Source organism: Anoplophora glabripennis, unplaced genomic scaffold (assembly GCF_000390285.2).
Source record: "Anoplophora glabripennis isolate ALB-LARVAE unplaced genomic scaffold, Agla_2.0 scaffold580, whole genome shotgun sequence".
NCBI lineage: Eukaryota > Metazoa > Arthropoda > Insecta > Coleoptera > Cerambycidae > Anoplophora > Anoplophora glabripennis.
Genome location: NW_019416656.1, coordinates 71,402 through 97,710, shown reverse-complemented (window position 1 = coordinate 97,710; position 26,309 = coordinate 71,402). Strand labels below are relative to the sequence as shown.

Below are 26,309 nucleotides of genomic sequence, written 5' to 3'. Positions count from 1 at the left end.
ATTTCATGTCATTTAATACCTACCACAGTTAGCTTTCGTTATTTTGCAACAAAACGTACTATTGATCATTATTTTAAAGCATATTTTAGTAAATCTATGAGTAAAATTTTAAAAATATCGTCTAAATTATGCTTCCCCATTTATTTTGAAACGAAAAAATATGAATTTAAGCAAAAGAAAATTGTAGTGGACGTTGTACGTGTCGCAGGTATTCAAAAGCTTACCCAAACAAATTTTTATGAGATGCTGTCCATCCAAAAACATTATTCCATAGCAAAAGGGAGATATTTTGTTTCATGTAACGAATATCTAGAAGTAATTTTGAGATGAACGTATGCGGCTGTAGGTCTACCTAAATCATCTATTCAAAGATTATTTCATAATGAAGTAATTTAACCATATCACTTTACTCCAGTGTAGAATTTACGACTAGTTGATTTTCCAGCTAGCGTAAATAAAACTTTGCCTTCTGTTCCTAGACCAGAAAAATGAAAATCTGAACCTTTTAAATAAGCAAAAAAATTTAATTTTCAACATGAATTTAAAGTTAACATTTGTTCACCACTATTGGAAATCAGTGTCAGGCTCTGTTGAATAATCAGATAATTTATATGGCCGCTCGTACTTAATTTCTGTACATTTGCGAAACTATCTTAACGCGCAATTTCCCCAACGACGGGTAGGCCGTGGCAGCACGTTTCTCAGATTTAAATCCAATAGATTTTTGTCTTATGGTAAAGAAGTGCAAATGCTACCAATTTAATAAGAAATTAAGAAATGTTATTTAATATTATACAACCTTTTATTAAACGGACAAGAATGTGTAATAATGTAAACGGGGTTTATGTTGAGAATTTATTGTAGTGGGCTCTAAGTAATTAATTTATGCTATTGATAAAAATCTTTAGCTGTAGTTATAAAGGTACAAACTATGTCTTGAAAATTAAAAAAAAAACGAAAAAGNATGAGCCGGTAACAAAACAAATTGCACTGATATTTGCTGATATTATTGATAGTTATTTATTAAAAGGTTAATAGGTTGTTTCTGTTGTTTGCGTAGAGGATATTTAAATTGTTTGTGATACGTAATTTCCAATATTTCGCCTGTAAACTAGTGATAAAGTGGCAAGAACAAGTGGTGATTTTGTTGTGCGGGGGTGTTACACTTTGGCGCTTTTTTTGCTTTAGTTTTAAGTTACAGTGGATTATTTTAAGGCACAATATTGTGTTTTTTCTTAGTTGTTTAATTCTATGTCGTTATAAGTACCGGAAATTATTAAAAAAAAAAATAGTGTGCTTCTGTAGTGTGACAAAATAGGTTAGGTATTTGTCCTTTGGGGCTAATTTTGTTGTGTTTACTTGTAAAAGAAATAAGTAGTGTGAACCTATTTCAGGCAAATAATGATTTTCGCATTGAATTTTTTAAAAAGTTTATAATGGTTAGATAGGTACTTGGCAAAAACTTAACAACAATGGTCGTCTTACAAATGATACCTATTCAGCACTTCGTCATAGTACTTCTGTCTTACCATTTTTCTGTACATTTCCGAAACCAACTTAACGTGCTATTTCCCTAACGGTGGGTAGGCCGAGGCAACACGTTTCCCAGATTTAAATCCAATAGTTTTTCGTGTTATGATAAAGAATTGCAAATGCTAGCAGTTTAATAAGAAATTAAGAAATGTTATTTAATATTATACCTTTTATTAAACGGACAAAAATGTGTATTAATGTAAACGGGGCTTATATTGAAAATTTATTGTAGTGGGCTCTAAGTAATTAATTTATGCTATTGATAAAAATCTTTAGTTAGAGCTATAAAGGTACAAACTATGTCTTGAAAATTAAAAAAAAAACGAAATAGGCAAATAAATCGAAAACGGTTAAATTTTGCGATATAAAGGTAGTGTCTTATTTGTGTAAAAATCTAAGAGAATAATAATTTTATGTATAATAAAACTTTCATACATACAGTGAGAAAAAGTTCTGACAATTTTTATCCAAGAGCATTTTGTAGCGTCTATTACAAAATTAAGTACGAATTCGTTTTTCTCTTCCCAGAAAACTACCGAACACAACATTTCATGACAATTTATTGAGAACTTTCTAAAAATTTAAGAATTTTAAATTCAAAATGTTGACTGACATTCTGTATCAACTTTTGGGCTAAGGTAAGTTTGGCTCATTGCATTATTTTGGGAGTAAATTCTGTTTCAGTATTCCGTTCATTTCAGAACACCCTGTATATAATGTGTTCTAAGTAGGTGCAGAAAATCCAGGAACGTATGCTATGGCTAAATAAAGGTATTTGGTTGAATAGACATAGGGTCCCATGATAGTCGTTTTCCAGCTACTAATTTATTTAAATAATTTTGTCGTAATCGTTCAGATATAATTATTACATTAATAAAATGATCTTTTATCTTCTAGGTAATAAATCCAACCAATTATGTCTAAAGGACGGGTCTAGATAAAACATAATCTTGTTGATTAATTTTAATTGATCTTGAATGGGACTAATTGAACTATATCATAAGACTATGTTTGTTCAAAACACTAACGGGCTGTGGGTGCGATACGAGAGCTAACTATCTGGATACCGATCTATGTCGAATGATGAGGCTGGCGACTGATCTTAACTATTTACTAGGCATTGCGGATGTCATTCAAAGGTGGGCGGAGAATGTAGCTAATTGAAAATATGATAAAGCGAAATTCATCGCTACAGTTCCAACTTTGTTTATCTTATCACTACTCCTCTACCTACAATTCTTATAATTACTAATGTTGATGAAGGCGGAAGAAGTCACAACCTTATGTTGTTTGTTCGAGGGCTATTATTCCAGAATCCCTAATCAATTCCCAAATCCTTCAATTATTAATGGTATTACTATAAAAAAAAGTTATAATAGGTGCATAAGCTGTAACAATTGCACTGTAAATTTGATAATCTCTCATTAAAGAACCAGAGACAACTAATTCTGATCGAATTAAGTCTCAATGATGCCTGCCCATTTAATCCATTCTACAATTTTAATTTCAAAGAATCAACTATGGCTTAGAAATATAGAAATAGTTGTTACGCTATTTATATCACTAAGAGAGAAGCTACTGCATCTTCTGCACGATCTACTCGAATGCAAAATGATATAATTCTACAGCGCTAATACAAATTCCATTTTTGGAAATTGATATTATAGGACAAATTAAATTCTAAAGAAACAGAATTGGTATGCATTGGAATTTGGTACGAAGGTTTTCGAAGGTGCTAAATAGGAAGTGTTAATTTCTTATGAGCTGCTAGAGGTCGTTAGATAATATCTTTCTGTGGCATAGAGGTGAGGTTCCTTACAGAATATTGTTGAAATCGTTGCAAACACACCGTTTTTGAGAAAAAAGCAATTGACTATCGCAAGTTCAATCTGCTTCTATCCTTTAATATACAAGACCAGAAACAAATAGGCCATACTAGAAGAACACTTTCCTTGGATGAATATAAACGGATTTATATAAAATTACCTTATTGTAATCAAGTAAATTTTTTTATTCCATTGTAACTAATACTGGAATCAAAGTTATGTTAAAATAACTTGGCCTAAATCAAGCCATGAAATATGGCGCCTTTGTTTGCGCACACCTTGTATATTAAGGAATGGAAGCTTCAGGTCAGTCAATTGCGTTTTTCAATAAGCGTAACTTTTCAAGCCGTTTTAACAGGTGCACTTTTTTGTATAAAATGAAATGTTACATTGCAATATATGACATACACTGTAAAAAAAACTAACCTAAAAAAAGTTGCAAAATAAAATGTTTTTGAGAAGGATTGTTGCTAGCGACATCTAGCAGGTGGTCAAAAACTAATTAACACCGTAATTATACGAAATTTTATTGCATTGCATTGTTTTTTGATGTGTCCAAAATTTAATGAAAAAATTGTTTCTGACGCCCTGTACCCTAAAAACAAAATACTAGGCCGCAAGATGGTCTACAGGAAAATTTGAGCTCACTACACTTTTTTCCAAAACACTGTGTATTACCATATAAATTCATTTTCATTTAATTTACATTTTCACATTATGATCGCAGCGAAATATAAAGGCAATTAATAATTGTGGGAATCAATAATTATTTTGAGGGAATGGTTTGAAATAAAATTCACTTTTTTTATATGTAATTCTAGCCAACAGAGGCAAGCAAAAACCTACTAAATTATAGACAAGAATGACGATCAGACTCACGTTGCACTGAAATTATAAATTACGTCGAGCATTTTGAAATTGTTCCTTTGATATATTAATGTACGCTTTCAGGAGAATTGTTTCTATAAATTATTTTCTATTTGATTAACTTTCAATAAACAAGTCTTCGTTAAGAATAGAGAAATAGAAAAACAGAAAAGATTCATTTTGTAACAAAACTGTTTATAGTTCTTCAGTTTTAAATGCTAAGTTTTAACTAAATATTTAACTTTCTTTCTTGCTGTACCATTTTCCAATAAATATTTTAAGGGGGTTGTGTCTAGGTAAATAAAACTTTTCATTACTGTTTTTATGTTAGCCTCTATTTGTTTTTACAACATTTCAAACATCAGAAAATAACTTCAGAAATATTTTTGTAAATTCGAAAGTTAGATGCATGTACTTTGAAATAAGCCTAGATATGTTTATCTTTTTCAGAGAAAACTTTTAGCTTGTTATAAGTTGTCGATTTATAAAATACTGAAAACGTACCAAATGAAAGGAGCATTAAATTGTTTGTACAGCGAAATGCATACATATAAGAGACAATGAATTCTAGTAAACTTCCATATCAAAAAAATTGTTTTAAAAATATCTATATAAAACATGCAAATTAATGGTGACTATATACACATTATGTAGGAAACATTTTTTATAAAGTTTGGAATTAGATCTTTAAATTTAATATTTAAATCACAAAACGACTTTTTTTGTCATCTTTATACCACTCGGCGTTTCAATTCTGTATAGACCGCAATTAGTGAAATGGAATTCCCCGATTTACATTTGGAGAAATCAACACTTTTCCGAGGTGGAAACTTTTTAAAATTAAAATGCAGAATGAGGGGCAAAGGTTGGATTTTTCCATATTTAACGATACATAAAGACTTTTTTCTGAATTCCAATTTGCAGAAATCTGAGGCAGCCTCATTCATAATTCAAATTATTAAGACAGGAGAAATAGATCGTATACTTTTAGTGCATTTAATTAAAGTCCCATCTTGGCAGTTTCTGGATTTAAATTAAAGGTTACTTTGCACTTGTTTGATTAAAATGAAATAAAGTTTTCCATTTTATTACAGCTACCATTTAAATCTGAATTCATTACAAGCATTTTATCTATGAAAGTGTTATTAAAAATCTCATTTATTAATGCATATATTTGAATCAATCAGGGTAGCACATCTCTTTCTCAATTTACTTTCTTACTGGTCGAAATGGACATTTCAATTTACAATAATTCGCATAGAGCTAAATATTGGTACAGGACATTTGTACACTATTATAAGTAAAATGGCAAAAGTCTCCACCGATCCCATGCGTGCTAAAAAATGTATTTAACGTCAAAGGTCGCAAATATCGGTTTTTGTCATTTTTCTCGTAAACGGTAAGTAACGAGCGTTCAAATAAAAACGTGGTCGAAGCTGGCTCTGGCACATTGGACGTAGGGAGTAGCTTATAGCGACCAACTTAACCTCATTTCTCAACGAGCTGTATAGCAGCTGTCAGTTTCAATAACGTTAATGACTATATAACTTTATTTTATACTTAATCGTGATAACAATAACAAACAATTAAAGGAGCTGCGGAAAGTGTCCCCCTCCTTGTTATGACAATAAATTAAAGCAGCTGCTGAAAGTGTCCCCCTCCTTGTTCCAAGCACTTTTCACACCTGTTCCTCAGAGAATTAAAGACATTTTCTAAGATGCTCGTTAATGTTGTTGTTAATTTCACGAATCTTGTCTATAAGTCGAGCCTGCAGATGGTTTAAATCAGGAATAGGCAGTTAAAAAATAGTGTTTTTAAGGTAAGGTAAATCCTTCGATTGAGAGCACACCAAACTCCAATTTTTTGAGCGTGTAGAGGGCCCTCGACAAAAAAGTTATCTGGTTTTTCAGAAGACCACATTCTCATGTTCTGTGAGTTTACGTAACCACTTAAATGAAAAAAAAGGTGATATTATGAAGTTCACCGTAGTTGTTTAAAAACCATTTACAAAATACAACCCGTCGCGGAAAATCAACTTCATGAAGTTCTTGCTGACAAGTTAAACTATAGGAGAACAAACGCAAATCTTTTTTAACACTATGTGGCAGGTACCGACTGATACTCCCACCATTTGTGATAAAACACGTACAGAAGTTCTTGGCGCATTTTCCATTATTTGTTGGACATTTTCTTTTAATTCCTCAGTCCGCTTTTTAGGTCGGCCGCTTCCTTCTTTTCTTGCTACACTGCCTGTTTCACGAAAAACATTAACACAACGCTGAACTGCACTTTGAAAAATTGTGTACTCAACAACGCCGGGAAATTGATTTTGAAATTCTATGAAACATTCCTCAATAGAATACTTCCATATTCCATCAATCTTGCGTCCATTTCTAAAGTAGGACTCTATGATAAACACTTTTTGTTCTTGAGAAAACACCATTTTAAACGCTTTTTAAAACGAAAATATTCAAATTGATAGCGGCGATATAGCGCTTTGACAGATGACATTTAAGTTCATTGCTATACGCTACGCCCTACGTCCAAATTTTCAGAACCAACTTGACCACGTTTTTATTTGAACGCTCGTTATTATCATAAAAATAGATCAGACAAACATTGTAGATCATTGCCCCAATACTTTTTTTCCTACGAGTCACCATTCCAGAGATATCACTATTTCAAAAATTGAAGAAGTCGCATTCTACATATGATATGCACTAATTTCCGCACTATCTGAGGTAGTATACTCGGCGCGTTTTTTTTTAACATGGTTTCCCCGGCAGGCACACTCCACATCTATTGTGATTCAGTTTTATAAGATAATATTCTATTCAATAAAAAATTATAATATTGGTTATGATTAAACTATAAAGAATTATTGTTGATTTCGAGAAAATTTTAATCTGACTGGTAATATTCAAATGCTACTTCAACAATAATGTCTTCTTCACTTTCTTCTTCATCTTCTTCCTCTTGGTGGATATCCATGAATTATTGGCTCCAAAATGGTATCTGTTAATTTCCAACCCCAGTCTTCTGGGTTCAGTTGTTAGTCACACTTGAACTTGATAGTATACTCGATATAAGTATTGATAAGCAGTATCAGATGTTGGAGGAAGACAAGATGGTTGTACTATTTTATTGTTCCGTGTGTTTTTTTTATAAAACTTAAATATCTATACTTGTCTGTACAATCAATTTGTTTGGAGCTCCATATAAAGCGAATCCCGTTTGTGATGATGGCTTCTGGAGAAAAGTCAATATTTTTAAATACTTCTGAACAGTCAATTAAATTATTACGTTTTTCAATCAATTTAAATACTGATATTTTACCCCTTCTGAACATTGCTGATGTAATATCGCAGCAATATTGCAGATAAACATAAGATATGGTGACATTTTGGATAAGCAGTAAACTCTTCGATGAATATATTTTTGATTGTTCATGAGTGTTCCCAGATTTAAAAAATAAACAATGTTATCAAATGGAATTCGTGCAGTCAGTAGTATTAATAAATCTTCACCAACAGCGATAGTATTCGTTTCGTTGAATTGTTCTATTGCTGTTTCAATTATAAGGACATCAGTGCCATTATGAGCTTGTTGTAAATTTTTCACATAACATTGAAATGAAGCGAGAGTTGTGAGTATTTGCAAGAATTTGTTGTTGGTTTATTGAAACTATCATAAATTGATCAAAAATGATCAGAAAATGATGTTTTTGTAGTTCGACGACGTTGTTCTGCAGCTTTAATGTTTTTCTTATAATCAGTATAACCATCAAACACTATAGTCACTCTATGACCAAAATGTCCATGTACATACTGAACGTATTTATCAAAAATAACGTTAAATGTTTCTTCTCGATCCCATACAACGCAGTGTAATATATATCATCCATCGATTATGTATGTAGCATGTGTGTTTTGAGTGTATAATCATTCACAATCGTTTGTATGTATTAGTTAAACAGGCCAGTATTGTTACCGTTGATGTACATAAGCGGCGTACGCGTGCATATTACGAGTAGTATTTTCGGTGTTTGAAATGGTGATATCTTAGGATTCGTAGGAAAAAAGTATTGGGACAATTTTTGTAAACAATTGTGTGATCTACAACTTTTGTCAGATCTATTTTTATGATAACACTTACCGTTTACTTGAAAAATGCAAAAAACCGATATTTGAGACCTTTGACCTTCAATACATTTTTTAGCACGCGTGGGATCGGTGGGGACATTTTATTTATAATATTGTACCAAAAACCTATACCAATATTTAGCTTTATGCGAATTATTGTAAACTTACCACTATTTGACTGAATTACAAGGACCTAAAAGCACATTATTATATTAAAAAGGGGTCCCTGAAAAGCTTGTACCAGCGAGCTGCCCTAGACTCTTAACGACGGTTTACAGTAGTTTACCTATATGAAAACATGGGGATACAAGGGGGCGTCAAAGTTTTTGAAAAAATATCAATAACCAGTTATAAAACGGAAAAGCGTTGAACGATTAAAATGCTATTTGGCATGTGAAAATATATTGATAAAAGACAGGCACCTCTGTTAAAAAATATTCATATTTTTTCTGTGTATTATGTAATTGTCACAATTTCTGTTCTGGTGAAAGCTAAATTTTGTTAAATAAATTTTATCGCTTCCAAAAATTTGAGAACTCATACCGTTTGTTCGCAAAAGGATTCAACAGACATACTCATTTCATGTGCAGCCTGTATCTACGACTAAATTTTTGTAAGACAATTCAAGAACGGAGAAAGGAAGATATACATTTTTATAAATAATTATAATTTTTATAAATAATATAATTAAATATTATTTACCGCTTCTTTTACATAATGAGCACGTACGGCCAGAAGAATACTCAGGTAGTAGTAAAGCGGCATTTTCAACGAAATCTTAGAATTAATGTATAGGCGGGAATAGTTGGAAATACTTCGATAGACCCAGTAAGATTTCCAATACTTTATACGCAGAAATGTATTTTTAATTTATTACAGATTTAACCGTTGAATTAGAGAATGTACCCCTACTTATAAGAAGGGAAACTTGGTTCATGCACGATGGTGTTCCTCATTTTACAATAAATGTTAGGGTTCATCTTCATGAACAGTTTGAACAGATGGATTGGTAATGGAAATGATACTGCAATCCAAGGGGCACCACGTTCACCACATTTGAATCCTTTGGATTTCTTTCTCCAGCTACTTCAGAGAATTAGTTATGGAAGCGCATAGTAACTGGATTTGATCCATTAAAAATGATAATGTACTGATAATGTATATTGTTCAAAATGTTATATTGAATATTTAATACTATATTATTTTATAAGTATAAAATTTCCTACATCTTGTCATCACATTAGTAGACATTTATTTATTTTTATTTTTGTTAATGATGTTTTATAAAATTATTTTAACAAATTGTCACATCCCATAACTGGTACTCGTAATTTGGGTATTTCTAATGCATAAGGCGCAAATTTATTTGGCAAGCGGGACGTTTGTTGAATTTTTTTTCTACTAAACGGTATGAGTTTTCAAAATTCTGACAGAATTTATTTTAAAAAGTTTTATTTAGCCTTCACCAGAAAAAAAATTGTGACAAATAATACAAAAAAATTATGTGAATAGTTTAAACCATTTGTGCAAGTCAGTAATTAACATCAATATCATCAGGAAAAGCCGTTTACCAATATTTTATAACTGATTATGGACATTTTTTCAAAAATTTCGTCCCCTAGCGTCCTTATGGTGCATTTTTGCATGTAGGTAAATTAGTGTAAATAGTCATAGTCTGACATTAAGAATCTAGGGTGTTTCGCTCGTTCATGCTCTTCATTAACCCCTCTATAAAAGCGTGAGACCTGTAAAGTTCAAACAGCTTTCAATTTGAATATTAAACAAAAATTAAACGATACTAAACTAAATATCAATAAAAAATCTCTTCTCATACTTTGTACATAGGTAAAAAAAGATTTGTAATGTATGGTTTATCACCTATATTGTTATTTTATTTATACCAAGTGATATTAATTTTACTCTAAATTTTAAACTTACCATTGACATATAACTGTACAGCATGTCTGTCTGTCCCCCTGTCGTTTTCTACTGCGAGATAATAAGCTCTTGAATCCATAGAAGAGGCATCTTTTATATGCAGGGTTGATAAGTAACAGTCCTCTCTTTCCTCTTGAGTAACTTCATCGACCTTGAATTTACCTTAAACAAATAAATAATTTTGAGAAAATTTGAATTTCTTATTTTTTTCTTTGCTTCTATTGGAAATGATACTCATATTCCAAATGAAGTTTATTTTATTTATAACGTACCAATATCATAAATTCATCTATATTAACATATTATATAGTATATTAATTTGTTGTTATTATTATTAGTAGATTGTTAAGCTATTTTTTATTAAAAATGTTAGAGCATATTTATCTTTGGAACAAAAATGAAACAAGTATAAATATTTCCAAAAAAATATTTGTATTTATATGTAGGCTTAGTGCACGTGAAGAGTCTAACAGAGACGGCGTGGGGGTCGGTGACCTTCACAGCTGACTCGCGTTTTGAACTGTTCAGTTATTTACGGAACTTTGTAATAGTTGGAGTCGCGTCGATACCTTTCTTTTTAAATCTGCAGTAAATTGTATTCGCTGTGTGTATTTAAATAACTTTATATACAAATAGTCATTAACAACTATTAGTTAAGGGGGAAAGTGAAGTAAAATGATAAAAGAGAAAATAAATAGACAGGAATTATTTCATATGTGGTTTGACAGTGATCCCGAAGGTTACAGGGACATAGTATTAAAGGAAATAAACTGTTTTGTACTGTATGTGAACGCATTATAAAAATTCTTGTTACAAAACTAAAGTGCCAAGGCATTTGAAGAGCCATGCCTCGTCCAGCGTTGAAGACTGTATTTTTCTATGAACTTACAGACGCCTTTCTTTCAAGCAATATTCCATTAAACAAACTAGAAAACCCCAAGTTCCGTAATTCCATCAATTGGAATCACATGGACTATCCCTAAATGAACAATTTGATATAATGGAAGATGTACAAAAAAATATATTCGATGCCAATAATATACGCCCAGTTAGTAGTATGATAAAAGAAAAAATGCAAAGAGTGTTGGAAAAAAATCCAGGGTACACTAGTTTGGAAAACACATGTAAAGTTTCATCTGGTACATATCAGGAGTTACCAGCAAATATATTAATATATAGTTCATGCCTCAACAATTTCTCATACTGTCCGTTGTCAATAGTAGACGTTGAACGATCATTTTCCCTACACAAGTTAATATTACGTGATAAACGTCACCGTTTCCTAAAGAAAATTTAGAAAAGCACGTAGTAATATATTTTAACTCCTTCTAATATGCCACGGAAGCCTTGTCTCAACACTAAAGTTTATCGGTGTAATTTTTATATATGTATTTTATCCTCTATTTAGCCTTGCTCTTTGGTAATAGCTCTTTTTTTACGACATATTTTCTGTAAACATATAAATATTCTCATTCATAATCTGACTACGGTCCTGTTAAACTCCGCGTCGCACTAAGCCTACGAGTATATGTATATTTTCAGCAAGTTTTGTTCTGATGCTGTAATACATTAATGTTTATGTTAAATGGACTTGGTACTGTTTGGTTAATTAACAATTGTTATGAGAGTTGCTTCTCTTTATTCAGAAGTTAGATTACAACTTTCATGCAGAACATAATTAACTCTTGTAAATGTATTTTTTTCATTTTTTCTTTAAACTTTGAAATGATGACATTCAAATTTACATATTTATGTGCTGTTTGTTTTCTTTTTTAGGGTAAAATACTGTTTATATTTAGAAGTAATCATGTTTTGCATGATGTTTTCCCGTTCAGATTTCGAAACCATAAAATTTAATGATGTGTATGGAATAGCTGGGATATAGAATAAATTTTAAGTTTAATTTTCGGTTTATTTTTGTCACTAATTAAATTGTTCTATTTGAAGGAACAAAAGTTTCATTGAGCTAAAATGCCTTAATTATCAAAAATTTAAAAAAGTCTAATTTTGATAATACTTCCAGAATCATTAGCTAACGAATTTGAAAATATCAAGAAATATGTAATAAATATAATCCAATTTTTTTATTTTATATAAATAAATACAAAACATGCTTACACATCTAAAGTCAATCGATTGCTGAAAAATTGGTTACCTGGCAGGTCACATATCTCCTCAAATCTTAATGTACCTAAGAAGATCAGAAAAAATCCCAAAGAGGAAAATATTGGCGAAATTTAAGTTCGACATGGTTAGGGCTTTCGACACACAAATCTCGTGAAACAATGAGGATCTTAGAGATCTTTTTCCAAATCGCCTTATTTCCGAATTTATCGATATTGTGGTCAGTTCAATATTAGAACATCTGATATATCTTGTGACATTATCTTGAGAAGGATTTTGTATCAATAATCTATAAAGGCTCAAGTTAGGCACAACTAAAGAGATCAAGATCTTGTAATCTAAAGTTTATTTTAAGTAACAATAACTTCTATGTTAGAAAGAAGTTATATATACAGGTTGTTTCAGGATCATGTTGACAAATTTCGGGGACATATTCCTCACATAAAAATAAGTAAAGTAGCACATACCCAGGGATTTAGGATTCTAACAATATAGTCATATTTTTTAGTATCTCGAAATAGACAGGGCAGATTTGTCGAAATATCCCACTTCTTGGATATAAGAGGGGGCAAGCTAATTTTTGCTGGAATACCTTCAGTACAAGTCACATAATAAAAGTGTAGATCCCTAGATCTGTGCGAGGAACATTTTCAAAATTGCAAAAATGTTTAAAAAATTTTAAAAAATACCTGTTTTATCTGAGTTTTTTACTAATATCTTGGAACCTATGCATTTTGGAAGAAGAATATTGAAGAGAAAAAAGTTTTAGAATTCAATTTTGCACACTATACTGTTAAGTTAAAAATGTTTAAATTTACTACCAATGTTAGTAAAATAGCAATAATTGATGAAAAAAAGGCAAGTTTTTTTTGATAATTTTTTAAAATATTTTAATTGCTCCGAGGGTATTATATAATATAATAAAACAACACACCAAATTTCATTAAAATCGGTTCGATAGTTTTCGCAAAATAATTTTTTTTTTAAATTTTGAAATTTTTTTTCGAATTTTCAAAATATTGCACAGCCTCAAATAAAGCATCTAGATACTTGAAAATTTTTTCATATAGAAAAGACCGCTCAACCTTTCAAATGGTTTTTGAAATATTGAAATCGGTTGATTGGGACGGCCACAGTAAATTTTTAAAGTTAACACTCTTTTTTTTATTTTTAAACAATTACATTATATTTATCAATTTGCAACTTAGTTTCTTTAAAAAATTATAATTTTAAAGTACTCAGAAAGAAGCTTCTTTTAAAAACAAATTATTGGTTCTCGAGATATAAGCGATCAAAGTTTATCGGTATTTACCGTTAATTTATAAACAATTTAGCAATAATAATATTTGATACAGTGGCTTCGTTTGTCCGAGTTCTAAGCTGGAAAAAATTTTCATATCTCTAAGTTATCGGCAACATACATAAATCAGCGGAAAAGCTGTCGGTCGCACGCGCGAAAAGTGACTCAAAACACGAAAAGTGGGGGAGGGAACTTTCGCTCCGAGACTGAATTCGGAGGTTCAAAATGCTAAGGTACGAAAAAAATTGCATTATCTCGGATTCTAATAGACCAATTTCGATCTTTCTTTTTTAATCCTACATCTTGAGAGCCAAGGAGGAGCCATTTTGTTATAAACAAAGTTTATTATTTATGCATTGTGGACGCAGCACGCTCCTTAGTTTCCTTAGCTTAAGTCTAGTTGTTTGTAGTAACGTAGAAAAAAGTAGGCTTCTCATACATGTCATATTGTAACATTTGTCAACAAATGTACAGTCTACTTTAAGGTCAATTTATTTACCACAAAACCAAACACATTGAATATACTGTATATTCTATTCTATGCTATTGCATTCTTTCAATGAAAAAATTTGTTTACGTATATATTTCAACACTCTGAATATGAATGTATGTAGTTTTAGTTTTTTAGTTAAATACAGATAAAATTAAGAAAAAATAGTACCTTAAAATTATAATTTTAATTCCAACTAAATTGCAAACTGATAAATGTTTAAAAATAAAAAAAGAGTGTTAACTTTAAAAATTTACTGTGGCCGTCCTGATCAACCGATTTCAATTTTTCAAAAACCATTTGAAAGGTTGAGCGGTCTTTTCTATGTGAAAAAATTTTCAAGTATCTAGATGCTTTATTTGAGGCTGTGCAATATTTTGAAAATTCGAAAAATATTTTTCAAAAAATTATTTTGCGAAAACTATCGAACCGATTTTAATGAAATTTGGTGAAATTAGAATGCCCTCGAAGCAATTAAAATATTTTAAAATAATTATCAATAAACTTGATTATTTTGCCTTTTTTTCATCAATTATTGCTATTTTGCAACATCGGTAATAAATTTAAACATATTTAACTTACAGTATATTGTGCAAAATTCAATTCTAAAACTTTTTTCTCTTCAATATTCTTCCAAAATGCATAGGTTCCAAGATATAAGTAAAAAACTCAGATAAAATAGGTATTTTTAAAATTTTTTAAACATTTTTGCAATTTTGAAAATGTTCCGGACCTCGTCCAGATCTAGGGATCTACACTTTTATTATGTGAGTTGTACTGAAGGTAATTTAGAAAAAATATTCTTGTCCCCTCTTACATCCACCTCAAAACAGATCCGCCATGGTCTAAAGGAAGGCGAATAGGAAAATTTAAGTAAACCTAATAATAACAAATAAACATAAATTACATAATTACAAAAAACTACATATGGTTCCAAATCTCATCTATCTATCTCATCAGTCTATGTACTTTTTTCTTATTTTGATTCAAGGAATATTCCCTTAACAACTGAATAGTAAAGAAGTCTACCAGAATATTGGGAGAAAGTTATGACATTTTTTAATTACGGTTGAGAGAAAAACCTATAAATTTTGTCATGTAATTAAAATAGCCTTTATGAAAAGAATGTAGGAAGTGAGATAGCTCAAATGTCATGGAAACAGGAGAAAAACTGATAAGAGAATGTAGATGGATGGAAATACTGAAAATTAAGAAAGGGAGATGAAAATAAGAACACAATTTCGAGAAGAAAATATCAGAACAATTTGGAACCTAAAGCTAAAGCTCAATCAACGCTAGATGTCTCATACTTGGAATGAAAAAATACAATCTAAGGTTAAGTAATGCAAATAAAATAACATTTCATTATTCGTCTTCTTTTGTTTTGCATGAAAAGTAATTTTCTTTTCTAGACATTTATTTTTTATATAAAATAAAAATATATTAATTTATATCCCCGCGCCACAAAAATGATACGAGGATAGAAAATAATCATATTGGATTAAATTTAAAAATGGAGAAGATTATATAAAGTAGAATTTTAAAATTAAATTTCCATTTTCATGGCCCGACGCCTACAAAATGAGTACAAAAAATTCTGTTATGATTCGTCATCATATACTTTCTACTTCGCTCACAACATTTGACGTGTCCGCATTTATCAGCTAGAAAAATACTTTTATTCAAATGCAGGCTTGGCACAGTTGATGAAAATACAAAAGTGGCAATAAAAAGAAGGAATGCAGTGGGTATCATATTTACTTTTATGGTGTAATTTATGTTTTTAAAGGTAAATAAAGTTCATTCAGCAGTATATGCATAAAAATATACCGCTTGTAGTAACTTTTTCTTGCTAAATAATTTTAATTTTTTTCCGAAAATAGGTAATATAGTTTTCGGAAAAGTAATTTGTTCAATCGTTCTGAATTTTTAGTTTAATCATTAATCAAATGGCTAAAAACTTAAAGGAGCGTTTTTATACGTAATTTTAAATAAATGTGTATAGCAGTTTTTTGACAAGGATTTTAGGAAATCTTATAAGCAAGATAGAAAACTATTATCACATGAATTAATCAAAATTATTGAGTATTTTTACTAAAATTCTCGACATGGATGTCCATGTAATATATTTTTTGTTTCATTTGACATTCTGAAGAGTGTTTTTATTTTATTTTTTTGAAAATTGTAAAAAATGTAACTGTAAGCTGAATTGTGCATATTTCATAGGTTTTCAAATACATAATTTCTCTTCATATTAAGGAGGCTCAGGTGCTACGAAAAAATGCAGTCAATTTCGTGTTATTGAAATATATCATTTTTGCAATACGAAATCGAATTCTGTGAATTATTTATCGATTTGTTTTTGTTTTTAGTTAATGCCAAAAATTTGAATTATAAGTATTTTAAACTCGATTTTATTCAATATCTACAAGCAAGTATGTCAATCTACTTACTTTCTAGTCATAATAGTATATTATTTAACGAGCGTATAATGTAGGTTATATTACAAGAGCCGTAGAGGAGTGTAATATAGCCATTATACGCGAGGCAAATACTATACTTTATCTACGACTACTCACTCATCATATTGTTTAAAAAAAATTTACTGCAAAAGTCAAAAATGTTTTATTTTGCGAAGTGTTGTCAAATCAATTACATTAGTTACCATAGTAACAACAATTCAAGCAAGCTCGATTCTATTTTGTAGCGCGGTCAGAAGCTATAAGGGATACGTATAAAAATTCATATTCCACACCTGTGGAATATGAAACTCATATTCCACGGGTGTGTAATATGAGTTACATTATGTACTTACTATCACAATTATAATGCGTCTATTATTAAATAGTCGTAGAAAAAGAATATTTTTCTTCACCCCATTAAGCACCCGATCATCCTTAAACCAAATCAAAAAATTTTTGAAGCATATTAAAAAATGTTTATTTTGGTTTTGAATATTAATTATAACAGGCTGTTTGAATATTATTCTCAATTATATATAGTTTGCAATATTTCTGTACATAAAATTTACTAACAGGAAACAGAACTAAAATTTTATAAATTATTATTATTACGAAAGGTGTATTTTCATTACACTGAATTATGCGAAAAAGCAAATCCGAACTTAACGCTTAATAAAGATAAACTGGGATTTGCGGGAATATAAATTTGTGTTTAGGTTAAATTTGTAAGCCGATACCAATTTACATACAACCTCAGATGTTTTATTTTAACTTTAATTACAAAACTTCTGGTAATTGGGAGTTATATCATTGGCGCTCAATATTTTCCATTGTTAAATTAGTACCGCGACGAGAAACGACGTGCAGAAGAAGATAAGAGAAACAATAAAAAACTGGTATTCATGGTTGTAGTTTCTGGCAATAAATAATTTTGGAAATAGTAATTTTCTGACAAAATGAAAATAATTGAAACATATAAACATATTAGCCTCATATACATATAATTTATTTATAAAACATTTCCGTATTTTAAATTCCTTTAAATATTTACAAAAACTAATTTTTTTCCCCGAAGTATCGAGTATATTTATTTGCTTTTAATTTATCATTCATTAGTAGTTAAGTAGACTGCAAATAATCTATTAATAATAAACAAATCAATCCAAACAAATTCAAAACATATTTTTTTTAATTCTATCAAATAAGGTCGAATTACCTGAGTAAAATATGGAAACAAAAATGTTTTATCAAGCCTATTGTGCGGCCCACTATTTAAACCTATTCAGCAAGTAGTTTTGTCCTTTTTACAAAGTCCAAAAACTTCCTTGCCGACACTTCTCTCAGCTCCTTGAGTTCCAAAAAGGGTTTTCCCAGGAGCGTTATTTTACTACGTGCAAATTTTGGACACATCCTCGGCAGACCGAACTGTCTACAAGCCTTAGCATGTATAGGTGCTTCCTAAAGTGGCAGTATCCCGTTATAAGTCCCGTCACTTTTTTGAACCGAATTTTATTCAAGCTCATCAACAAATTCCTTTTTTTTCTGCAAATGACATTCCATAAGTTCCTCCAGCTTTTCTATATTCTGACAAATGAACTCTATTTCGGATCATTTCGTAGCAAGTTCATCAGCTTTCTCATTTTCGTCAATGCCTTTGTGTCCTTGCACCCAACGTAGTATTATTAGTGGTAGCAAGTTCAATCAGCATTTGTAAACATTTCCACACAAGTTTTAAACTTACCTTGTGTATGTCTAAAGCTTTAATTGCTGCTTAACTGTCAAAGAATATGTGTATGAATATATGTTTCTAACATCTACGTACATTCTCTACTAAACACGCCATTATTGCGAAAATTTCCGCTTGAAATACAGCGGGAAACATCCCCAGCCTATGGCTAGCACTCCATATATTTCTGCACCCGTCTGTCTGGCCATTTTGAAGCCGTCCGTAAACCATACTAGGCTCCATCTTTCCAGGGTATCAAACTTCTCCATTTGCTTTGATCCTCTATTTGAGTGTCAAATTGTGGACCTTGCAATCATCTTGTTGGATACGATGGTAGTTGGTTCCGACATAGATGTTTCCATAATCCTGGAATAGGGACTGGTACTCCAGTCGTTATTGTTCCTGAGTCGGTATGCTGCTTACCATGCTTCTTTTTCCACCACTATATGAAGCGATGGTAGATTTAGCTGACTTCTAGCGCAGCTGTCGGGATTGGTGACATCGCCCTCTTTATACCCAAACAGGTCAATCTGTGGATTTTATTCAGTTTTTCTCTCGTTGTGGTCTGTTGTGTTTTTTGCTACCATACCACGATAAAAAATCCTAGGTCTTCACATAATTAGTCTTTGTCACGGGTCACCGTCATTAAAAGCCGCAACTAGACGCGTACAATTATCGGTATCATCCAAACGAGAGATTACCTGTCGTTGCCATGACGATTCCGTTATGGTATGGACAGGCATATCCATTAATACCAGAACCCACTTGGTAATCATTCCCTGAACATTGATTGCCGAAAGGTAAATCACTGAAATCCTTAAACTACATGACCTGCCCATGCGTACAAGCATGAGGAGAATCATTTCATTCTCTTGCAGAATAATGCTCGTCTTCATACCGCAAAACGTATGAGAAATTTTCTTCACGCCGACAACGTGGTAACTCTCAACCACCCACCTAGGAGTCCCGACCTGAACCCCATTGGCCATGTTTAGGACATGCTCGGGTGTTGATGATAACAAGACTATCCGCAATTACAAAATCACCATAAATTGATTCGCAGTTTTCAAAACCATGCTTGGATTTTCTGTACGACTATTACTTCCCGAGTAATTGATTGCCAAAGTCAAAAGTGATTTTTTTGTTTTGATCGACTGCTCAAATTGAAGAGAATTAAGTTATTTAAGAGACTTTTATGGTGAAATTACCAAAAATTTTTTTTTGAAGTCCATAGGGCTTTTAAAAAAATATTGCATTTTTTTTTCGTTGATTTTCTTATGATTTCTCAAAAACTGCTGACGCTAAAAAATTTCCAGATCCGAAAACTAAACACTTGAAGCTTCAGTTTCCTTTTTTTATTCTCTCTACGACCATTTCCCTCCAAGTTACAGCTCTTTGAAAATCACCCAAAATTTTGGGATTTTTTTAATGTCCCTTAATTTCTGTGCTTGGTGTATAAAATACCATTATTTTACTAGTAAATTTAGTATTCTTCAAGGAATTGCTGTCAAATTTGTACATTGTTTATATTCAAATTAACGTGATGGGATAATAATTGTGCTACTGTAGACCGTTGTTATAACTCATATTTTAATGGCCCGGCATAAAACTAACGGTGCTCCTGAATTTTAGTGTTCCTCAAACTCACATAACGCACACGTATCATGTCATATCTGGCACATATTTCGTTGAGGATATTATGAAATAAAAGGGAAACTTCCGGTGGCCGAACTATAGCAGATAAAGATAAGTGGAGGAGATTGTTGGCCCGAGATTGCAGATAAAATCGTTATTGAGACAGTTTAGGTTCTAAGGAGTGAGAAATACAGTAATCCCACACATGCTTTATAACTTTTTCACTAACCGGAGCCAGTCGTCATATTTGTTGAGAGAATTTTATATCTCTATAGGATGTGTCGGCATACTGAAGCGTCGCTGGTGGAAAATGCCGGTTGTGCTTTTCTCAGTTTAATGGAAGTTCTGATTGATTTCATTTCAAATTATCTTTCCAAACTAGAATGAAAGCCGGTTCATGTGTAAGGTATTGAGCCAATCTAGCCAATCGAGATTTTTTCTTTCACATTTGATTTAGTGAAATACAGGGCGATTTTTAAATACGTTCTCACGATAGGGCAACGATTATAGTATGGTTGGTTTTATAGAATTTAGAATGCATGATTTTTAACGTAATAATTTTCGAAGTGGTCATAATCCAGCCAAGATAAACTAAACTGAAGTAAATGAAGTTATAGAGCAAGGGTCGGCAACTGGCGGACCGCGGTCCTGGTCCGGACCGCGGAAGGTAAAATACTGGACCGCCAAAAATGTATTGAAAGTATAAATTACTCAAATAAATTATTTAAAAAGTGTTTTTTTACGTTTGAGTGCCAACCTTATCATTTTTTCTAGTATTTTACAATTGTGTGAGTGTTTTGAGTTCTTGATGGTTAGTAAGCAGTAGATTAAATTTGAGTTTAAATGAAAATTTGTAAGAAATATGAATTTTTTCCTGGGCCTCGTTAAAAATTTTTAAAAGTATCCGGACCCCACCTAAAATTACTTGCCGACCCCTGTTATAGAGTATTAAAATGAGAAAAATTGTTTGAATATAATTCAACGATTTCTTAATTAGTTTATTACGCACTATTTGAAAATAGTTATTTATAGTACTAGTGTGTTACGGTATAAATAAGTCACGCTGGGAAATTTTCTCAAGTGAGTAGATAAGTTGGGCCGATTCTGCACCGGAAGTGGGGCAAGTGGACCCTAGTCCATCGAGTTCGGCGCGCGGGTTCAGCGGCTTCTTGTGGTCATTGCCGTTGTGCAAGAGTCGCGTGGGTGTTGGCGTGCAAGAAGTGCCATGGCGCCGAACTCGATGGACTAGGGTCCACTTGCCCCACTTCCGGTGCAGAACCGGCCCAACTTATCTACTCAAGTGACTTATATGATGTAACACACGAGTGCCATATAAAATTTTATCCGACACTTTCATAGTATTTCGTTTTAATAATAAATAACTTAACTTAAAATTTCAAGTAGTTTCAACGAAATGAATGTATTTTTAAATATTTCAAAGGATGCAAATGTCAACCTAAATTGTGCCTGTAACCATGGGTTGTCAGTAAACAAACATTATTTTTTTAGTTGAAATCACGTTGAAGTCCTAAAACCAAGACTGAAAAAATGGAAAGTGTGGAAATTCCATCTGAAATTTTAGAAAAAGCTAATGCGGCTACTGCAGGCATCGTTCCGGAGAAATTAAAATCTATATATGTACAATAAAGAACTGAAGGAATTTCAAGATTAGAAAATCAAAGAAGGGGTGAAAGGCGTGAATGAAGATGTCTTGCTGGCTTATTTTTTCAATTTAAGTGAGAAATTAGCTCCATCGACATTGTGGACTAAATATTCCGTGTTGAAGTCAACTTTGAGAGTTTACAAGAACATTGAAATTTCTAAATTCTGAAGACTAGTGGCATTTCTAAAGTCTAAGCACAAACATTTTCAACCAAAAAAACCAAGCTCTTAGAAAGAGAACAAATCAAACAATTTTTGCGTNGTTCTGCACCGGAAGTGGGGCAAGTGGACCCTAGTCCATCGAGTTCGGCGCGCGGGTTCAGCGGCTTCTTGTGGTCATTGCCGTTGTGCAAGAGTCGCGTGGGTGTTGGCGTGCAAGAAGTGCCATGGCGCCGAACTCGATGGACTAGGGTCCACTTGCCCCACTTCCGGTGCAGAACCGGCCCAACTTATCTACTCAAGTGACTTATATGATGTAACACACGAGTGCCATATAAAATTTTATCCGACACTTTCATAGTATTTCGTTTTAATAATAAATAACTTAACTTAAAATTTCAAGTAGTTTCAACGAAATGAATGTATTTTTAAATATTTCAAAGGATGCAAATGTCAACCTAAATTGTGCCTGTAACCATGGGTTGTCAGTAAACAAACATTATTTTTTTAGTTGAAATCACGTTGAAGTCCTAAAACCAAGACTGAAAAAATGGAAAGTGTGGAAATTCCATCTGAAATTTTAGAAAAAGCTAATGCGGCTACTGCAGGCATCGTTCCGGAGAAATTAAAATCTATATATGTACAATAAAGAACTGAAGGAATTTCAAGATTAGAAAATCAAAGAAGGGGTGAAAGGCGTGAATGAAGATGTCTTGCTGGCTTATTTTTTCAATTTAAGTGAGAAATTAGCTCCATCGACATTGTGGACTAAATATTCCGTGTTGAAGTCAACTTTGAGAGTTTACAAGAACATTGAAATTTCTAAATTCAGAAGACTAGTGGCATTTCTAAAATCTAAGCACAAGCATTTTCAACCAAAAAAAAATCCAAGGTCTTAGAAAGAGAACAAATCGAACAATTTTTGCGTGAAGCCCTAGACAAAGATCATGTTACGAATAAGGTAGGTTCTACTGAATAGTTTATCTGAGTTATATTTATTAAATTTGTTGTTTTTAGGTGGCGTTGATATTAGGAGTTTTTGGTGCTTACCCTTGCTTAGACAATATAGAGGACAAAGACTAATATATCCACATCATGATTTCAAATACAAAAACGAACAAACCAGGAAGCTTCACTGTGTTAAATGAAGGATTTTGTGTTAATCCAATCGAATTAATTAGAAAATATTCTAAGCTAAGGCCTCAAAATGTGCAACATAAAAGGTTCGTTTGCAATTTTCAAAAGGGAAAATGCACACGTCAATGTGTTGGTATTAATAAGCTATCAAAAATCCCTAATGTTGTTGCGCGATTTTTGGGCTTGGCAGATTCTAATTTGTATACAGGGCATGGCTTGCGTCGCGCATCTGCAATTCTCTTGGCCAATGCTGGAGGGGATATTTCAACACTCAAACGCCACGGTGGATGGAAGTCATCTACCGTGGCAGAAATTTGTATAGAGGAGTCAATTTCCAGCAAAATTGATATTGCTAAAAAAAAACAAGGAGTGCAGACTCCTGAAGCAAGCACAAGCAAAGGGGCAACCTGTACAATACCACAATCACAAAATGATTCCAATAATCCTTTGGCATCAAATTACGGCTTTATCATAAATGTTAATGTTAATGTTAATAAGTAGGTAGATTGTGAGTTTGTAGTATTTTAGGTTATTTGTTGATTTACTACTGTTTCAAATGGGTTTTCTAATAAAATTAGAAAAATAAACCAAACATTTGTCTTTTTATGATTTCTATAAAAGAAAAAAAGCCAAAGAAATTATAGTATCATTATATACAAGTGTTGGATAAAATAATTAAATTGATTAATTTGCAATGTGTTAAAATACAAAAAAAATCTTTAGGAAATGCAACAAATTAATATTTCTGATAATAATAGTCTAATGAACTTAGAAAATGTTAATTTAACTGATTGATTGGCATATGTAAAACAGGTTTTATTATCTATGCACATATGAAATTGATTGGTCAATTGTGATAGAAGAAAACTAGAAATGAGGAAATACAGTTATAGTCCAGCCGAATTAGATTTTGACCTTAAAATAATTATTAACATACATTATATTGCACTTTATGACGTTGAAGTGTATGTAGGATGATAATATCAAAAAACTAACTCGAAAGAAGTCACGTTAAATTGGCAAATTGTAAATAACTGACAAAATTGGGTGTGTATTCACTTTTTTACTGCCCATCAAAATCTAGACGACATATCGGAAAATTAGTTGCTTTGAGCAATTAAATTCTCTACAACTTAAGCTGTCTAAAGACATATTTCACCAATTAGTTAACTGTAAAACAAAGGTCGAAAGCGAAAATATCAGTTTTCTAAAATTGCGCATTATTATTGTTATGTTGATGAAATTTAAGTAAAAGACGGTCAACTCAATGACCAACATGTGTGCCAAAGGCCAATTTGATTGAACGTGAAATTATTGCTCAAGGTATTTGTTAATTAATTTCGTTCTTTTTTTTAACTAATTATTTAATCACTAAGTGTTAATTTTAGAAGTTAATATCATAGATGCAAGTCCTAATTGATCCAAACAAATGTATCGAAAAAGAAACATTGATTGTTCCATGGTCAGGCAAATGCCCTTCGGAAATTCGCTCTTTTTGCATTAAATATAGTTTATTCTTACAGCTATTTAAAAAAGAGAAATAACCTGTGCCTCTTTGTTCCCAAGACAGCTTTTTTATATCGTTAATTGTTGATTCACTAACTAACTAACTAACTAAGGGTAACTAATTAATGTTAACTTTTACTGCTGCTAGCGCCAACTATCAATGTGAAACTTTTTGAAATTAAAAGTTTAACCCTTTCTTAAATTATCCCTAAAATCCCGGTCAAGTACGTTAATAGTTAATTATCAATTAACGATATAAAAAAAGATATTTTGGGGTAGAGAGGCGTAGGTGATTTCTTTTGTTACGTTGCCTTAAAAATAAGCTCTATTTAATGCAAAAGCGCAAATTCCCCCGTTTATGATCTAATTGGACTGGACTTTAGCAAAACCGCTTCAAATGCTTTAAGGCCACCTAGCGACCAAACGATTCTGAATAAAGGTGACTTAGCTTAAATCGGCCTATTTTGTATCCAGGAATCTGTGGTCCTCCGTTGTATATGTACCTACGGAAAACCCTGTATATTTGATATATTTAATGTCTAAAACTATTTATTCACAGCTAATTATACTTTCTATTTTTATTTTGACATTTTGGAAGCTTCTCTTGGTGCAAGGATTCATTAAATTAACCAATTTTTGTCTAGAGTAACAAGGAAATATCGACGTGTACAACAGATATTCGAAAATATATACAGCTCGTAAAGAGACTTGGGCGTATTTATTTAGTTCCAGTGATAAACAGAACTCATCTCTACTTCCTGAAATAGAGAAAACAAACTACGTCACGAAATCACGTCATTTACATAAAAGGTTCGCACAAAGGGTGTTGTTTCGCAATAATACTCACCCATTTCCGTCCCCGCTTCCAGCCTAAGCGAACCCCACTCCCAGGCTACGAACCTAGGTCTTGGATCAGCGCACACCACCATACTTAAATCAGCCCGTTGTCCTCGTTCGACTACCACTTCCGGGGTTACGGATTGCCTCAGAACCTGAGGGGCACCTGTAACAATGAACTTTACTTTAAAATATTGCGCGGAAATTTTATTGTCTATAGAAATCGTCAGTGTTTCGGTTTCTTGAATATTTTGTAATTGATAAACAGGCAGTTACGTTTCGTACAATGAAAAAAATATTAATTGCTACTCTGGAAATAAAATATATTGTAAATTCTAAAAGTAACCTATTCTCCCCCTTGATTGAAGAGAAAAGTCTTTAAATGAATAATACATTGCATTAAGGTGACGAGATCTTCTCTGTACGTGTACATACATCAGTACCAACTGAATAATACACTTTATACGGGGTGTTTCTATGAAGTAGCAAAAATGGTACCAGTGAATGTAGAGCCAAAAATAAGAGGATTGAAGTAAAAATACCTTATATGAAAGTTGCACCCCTGAGGCGATATACCCCCCTTAAAGGAGGGGATTGAAATTCACATTTTAATTTTTTTCTTTAACATGGGGAACGCTAGAGACACGAAACTTGGTATGAGCATCCTATTAATAAAGAAACAACTTTTCAATATTTTTTCGATCATTGGCGTATTTTATAAAGGAGTGAAACAGTCAACCAAATTGCAATATTTTGTTAGAAATTTTTTATATGAAGCAAATTATTTATTTAAAAATATTTATTTGGAAGACTGATTTATTGCGCAACTTTTTTACCTCTAGTAATTTTTCGATAAAACCGATAGTTTTCTAGTAAAAAAATTAGATGCGTCATCGTTCACTAAAGAGGTAATTGCGATTTGTAAAAATAAAGTAGGCGGATGTCATAACAAATAAATTGTTATT

The 26,309-nt window shown here is 31.9% G+C and overlaps 1 protein-coding gene across 1 annotated transcript in view; it reads right to left on the bottom strand.

The window, feature by feature from the left end:
• The window catches only part of LOC108911922 (interleukin-1 receptor-like 1), a gene marked incomplete at its 5' end in the record, with an annotated part of 143,668 nt that overhangs the window by 53,850 nt on the left and 63,509 nt on the right, over positions 1-26,309 (bottom strand). Inside the window, 2 exons of the mRNA XM_018716998.1 lie at positions 10,307-10,468; positions 25,355-25,510. Of these exons, the coding sequence (XP_018572514.1) occupies positions 10,307-10,468; positions 25,355-25,510 (318 nt within the window). The remainder of the gene's footprint in view (positions 1-10,306; positions 10,469-25,354; positions 25,511-26,309) is intronic.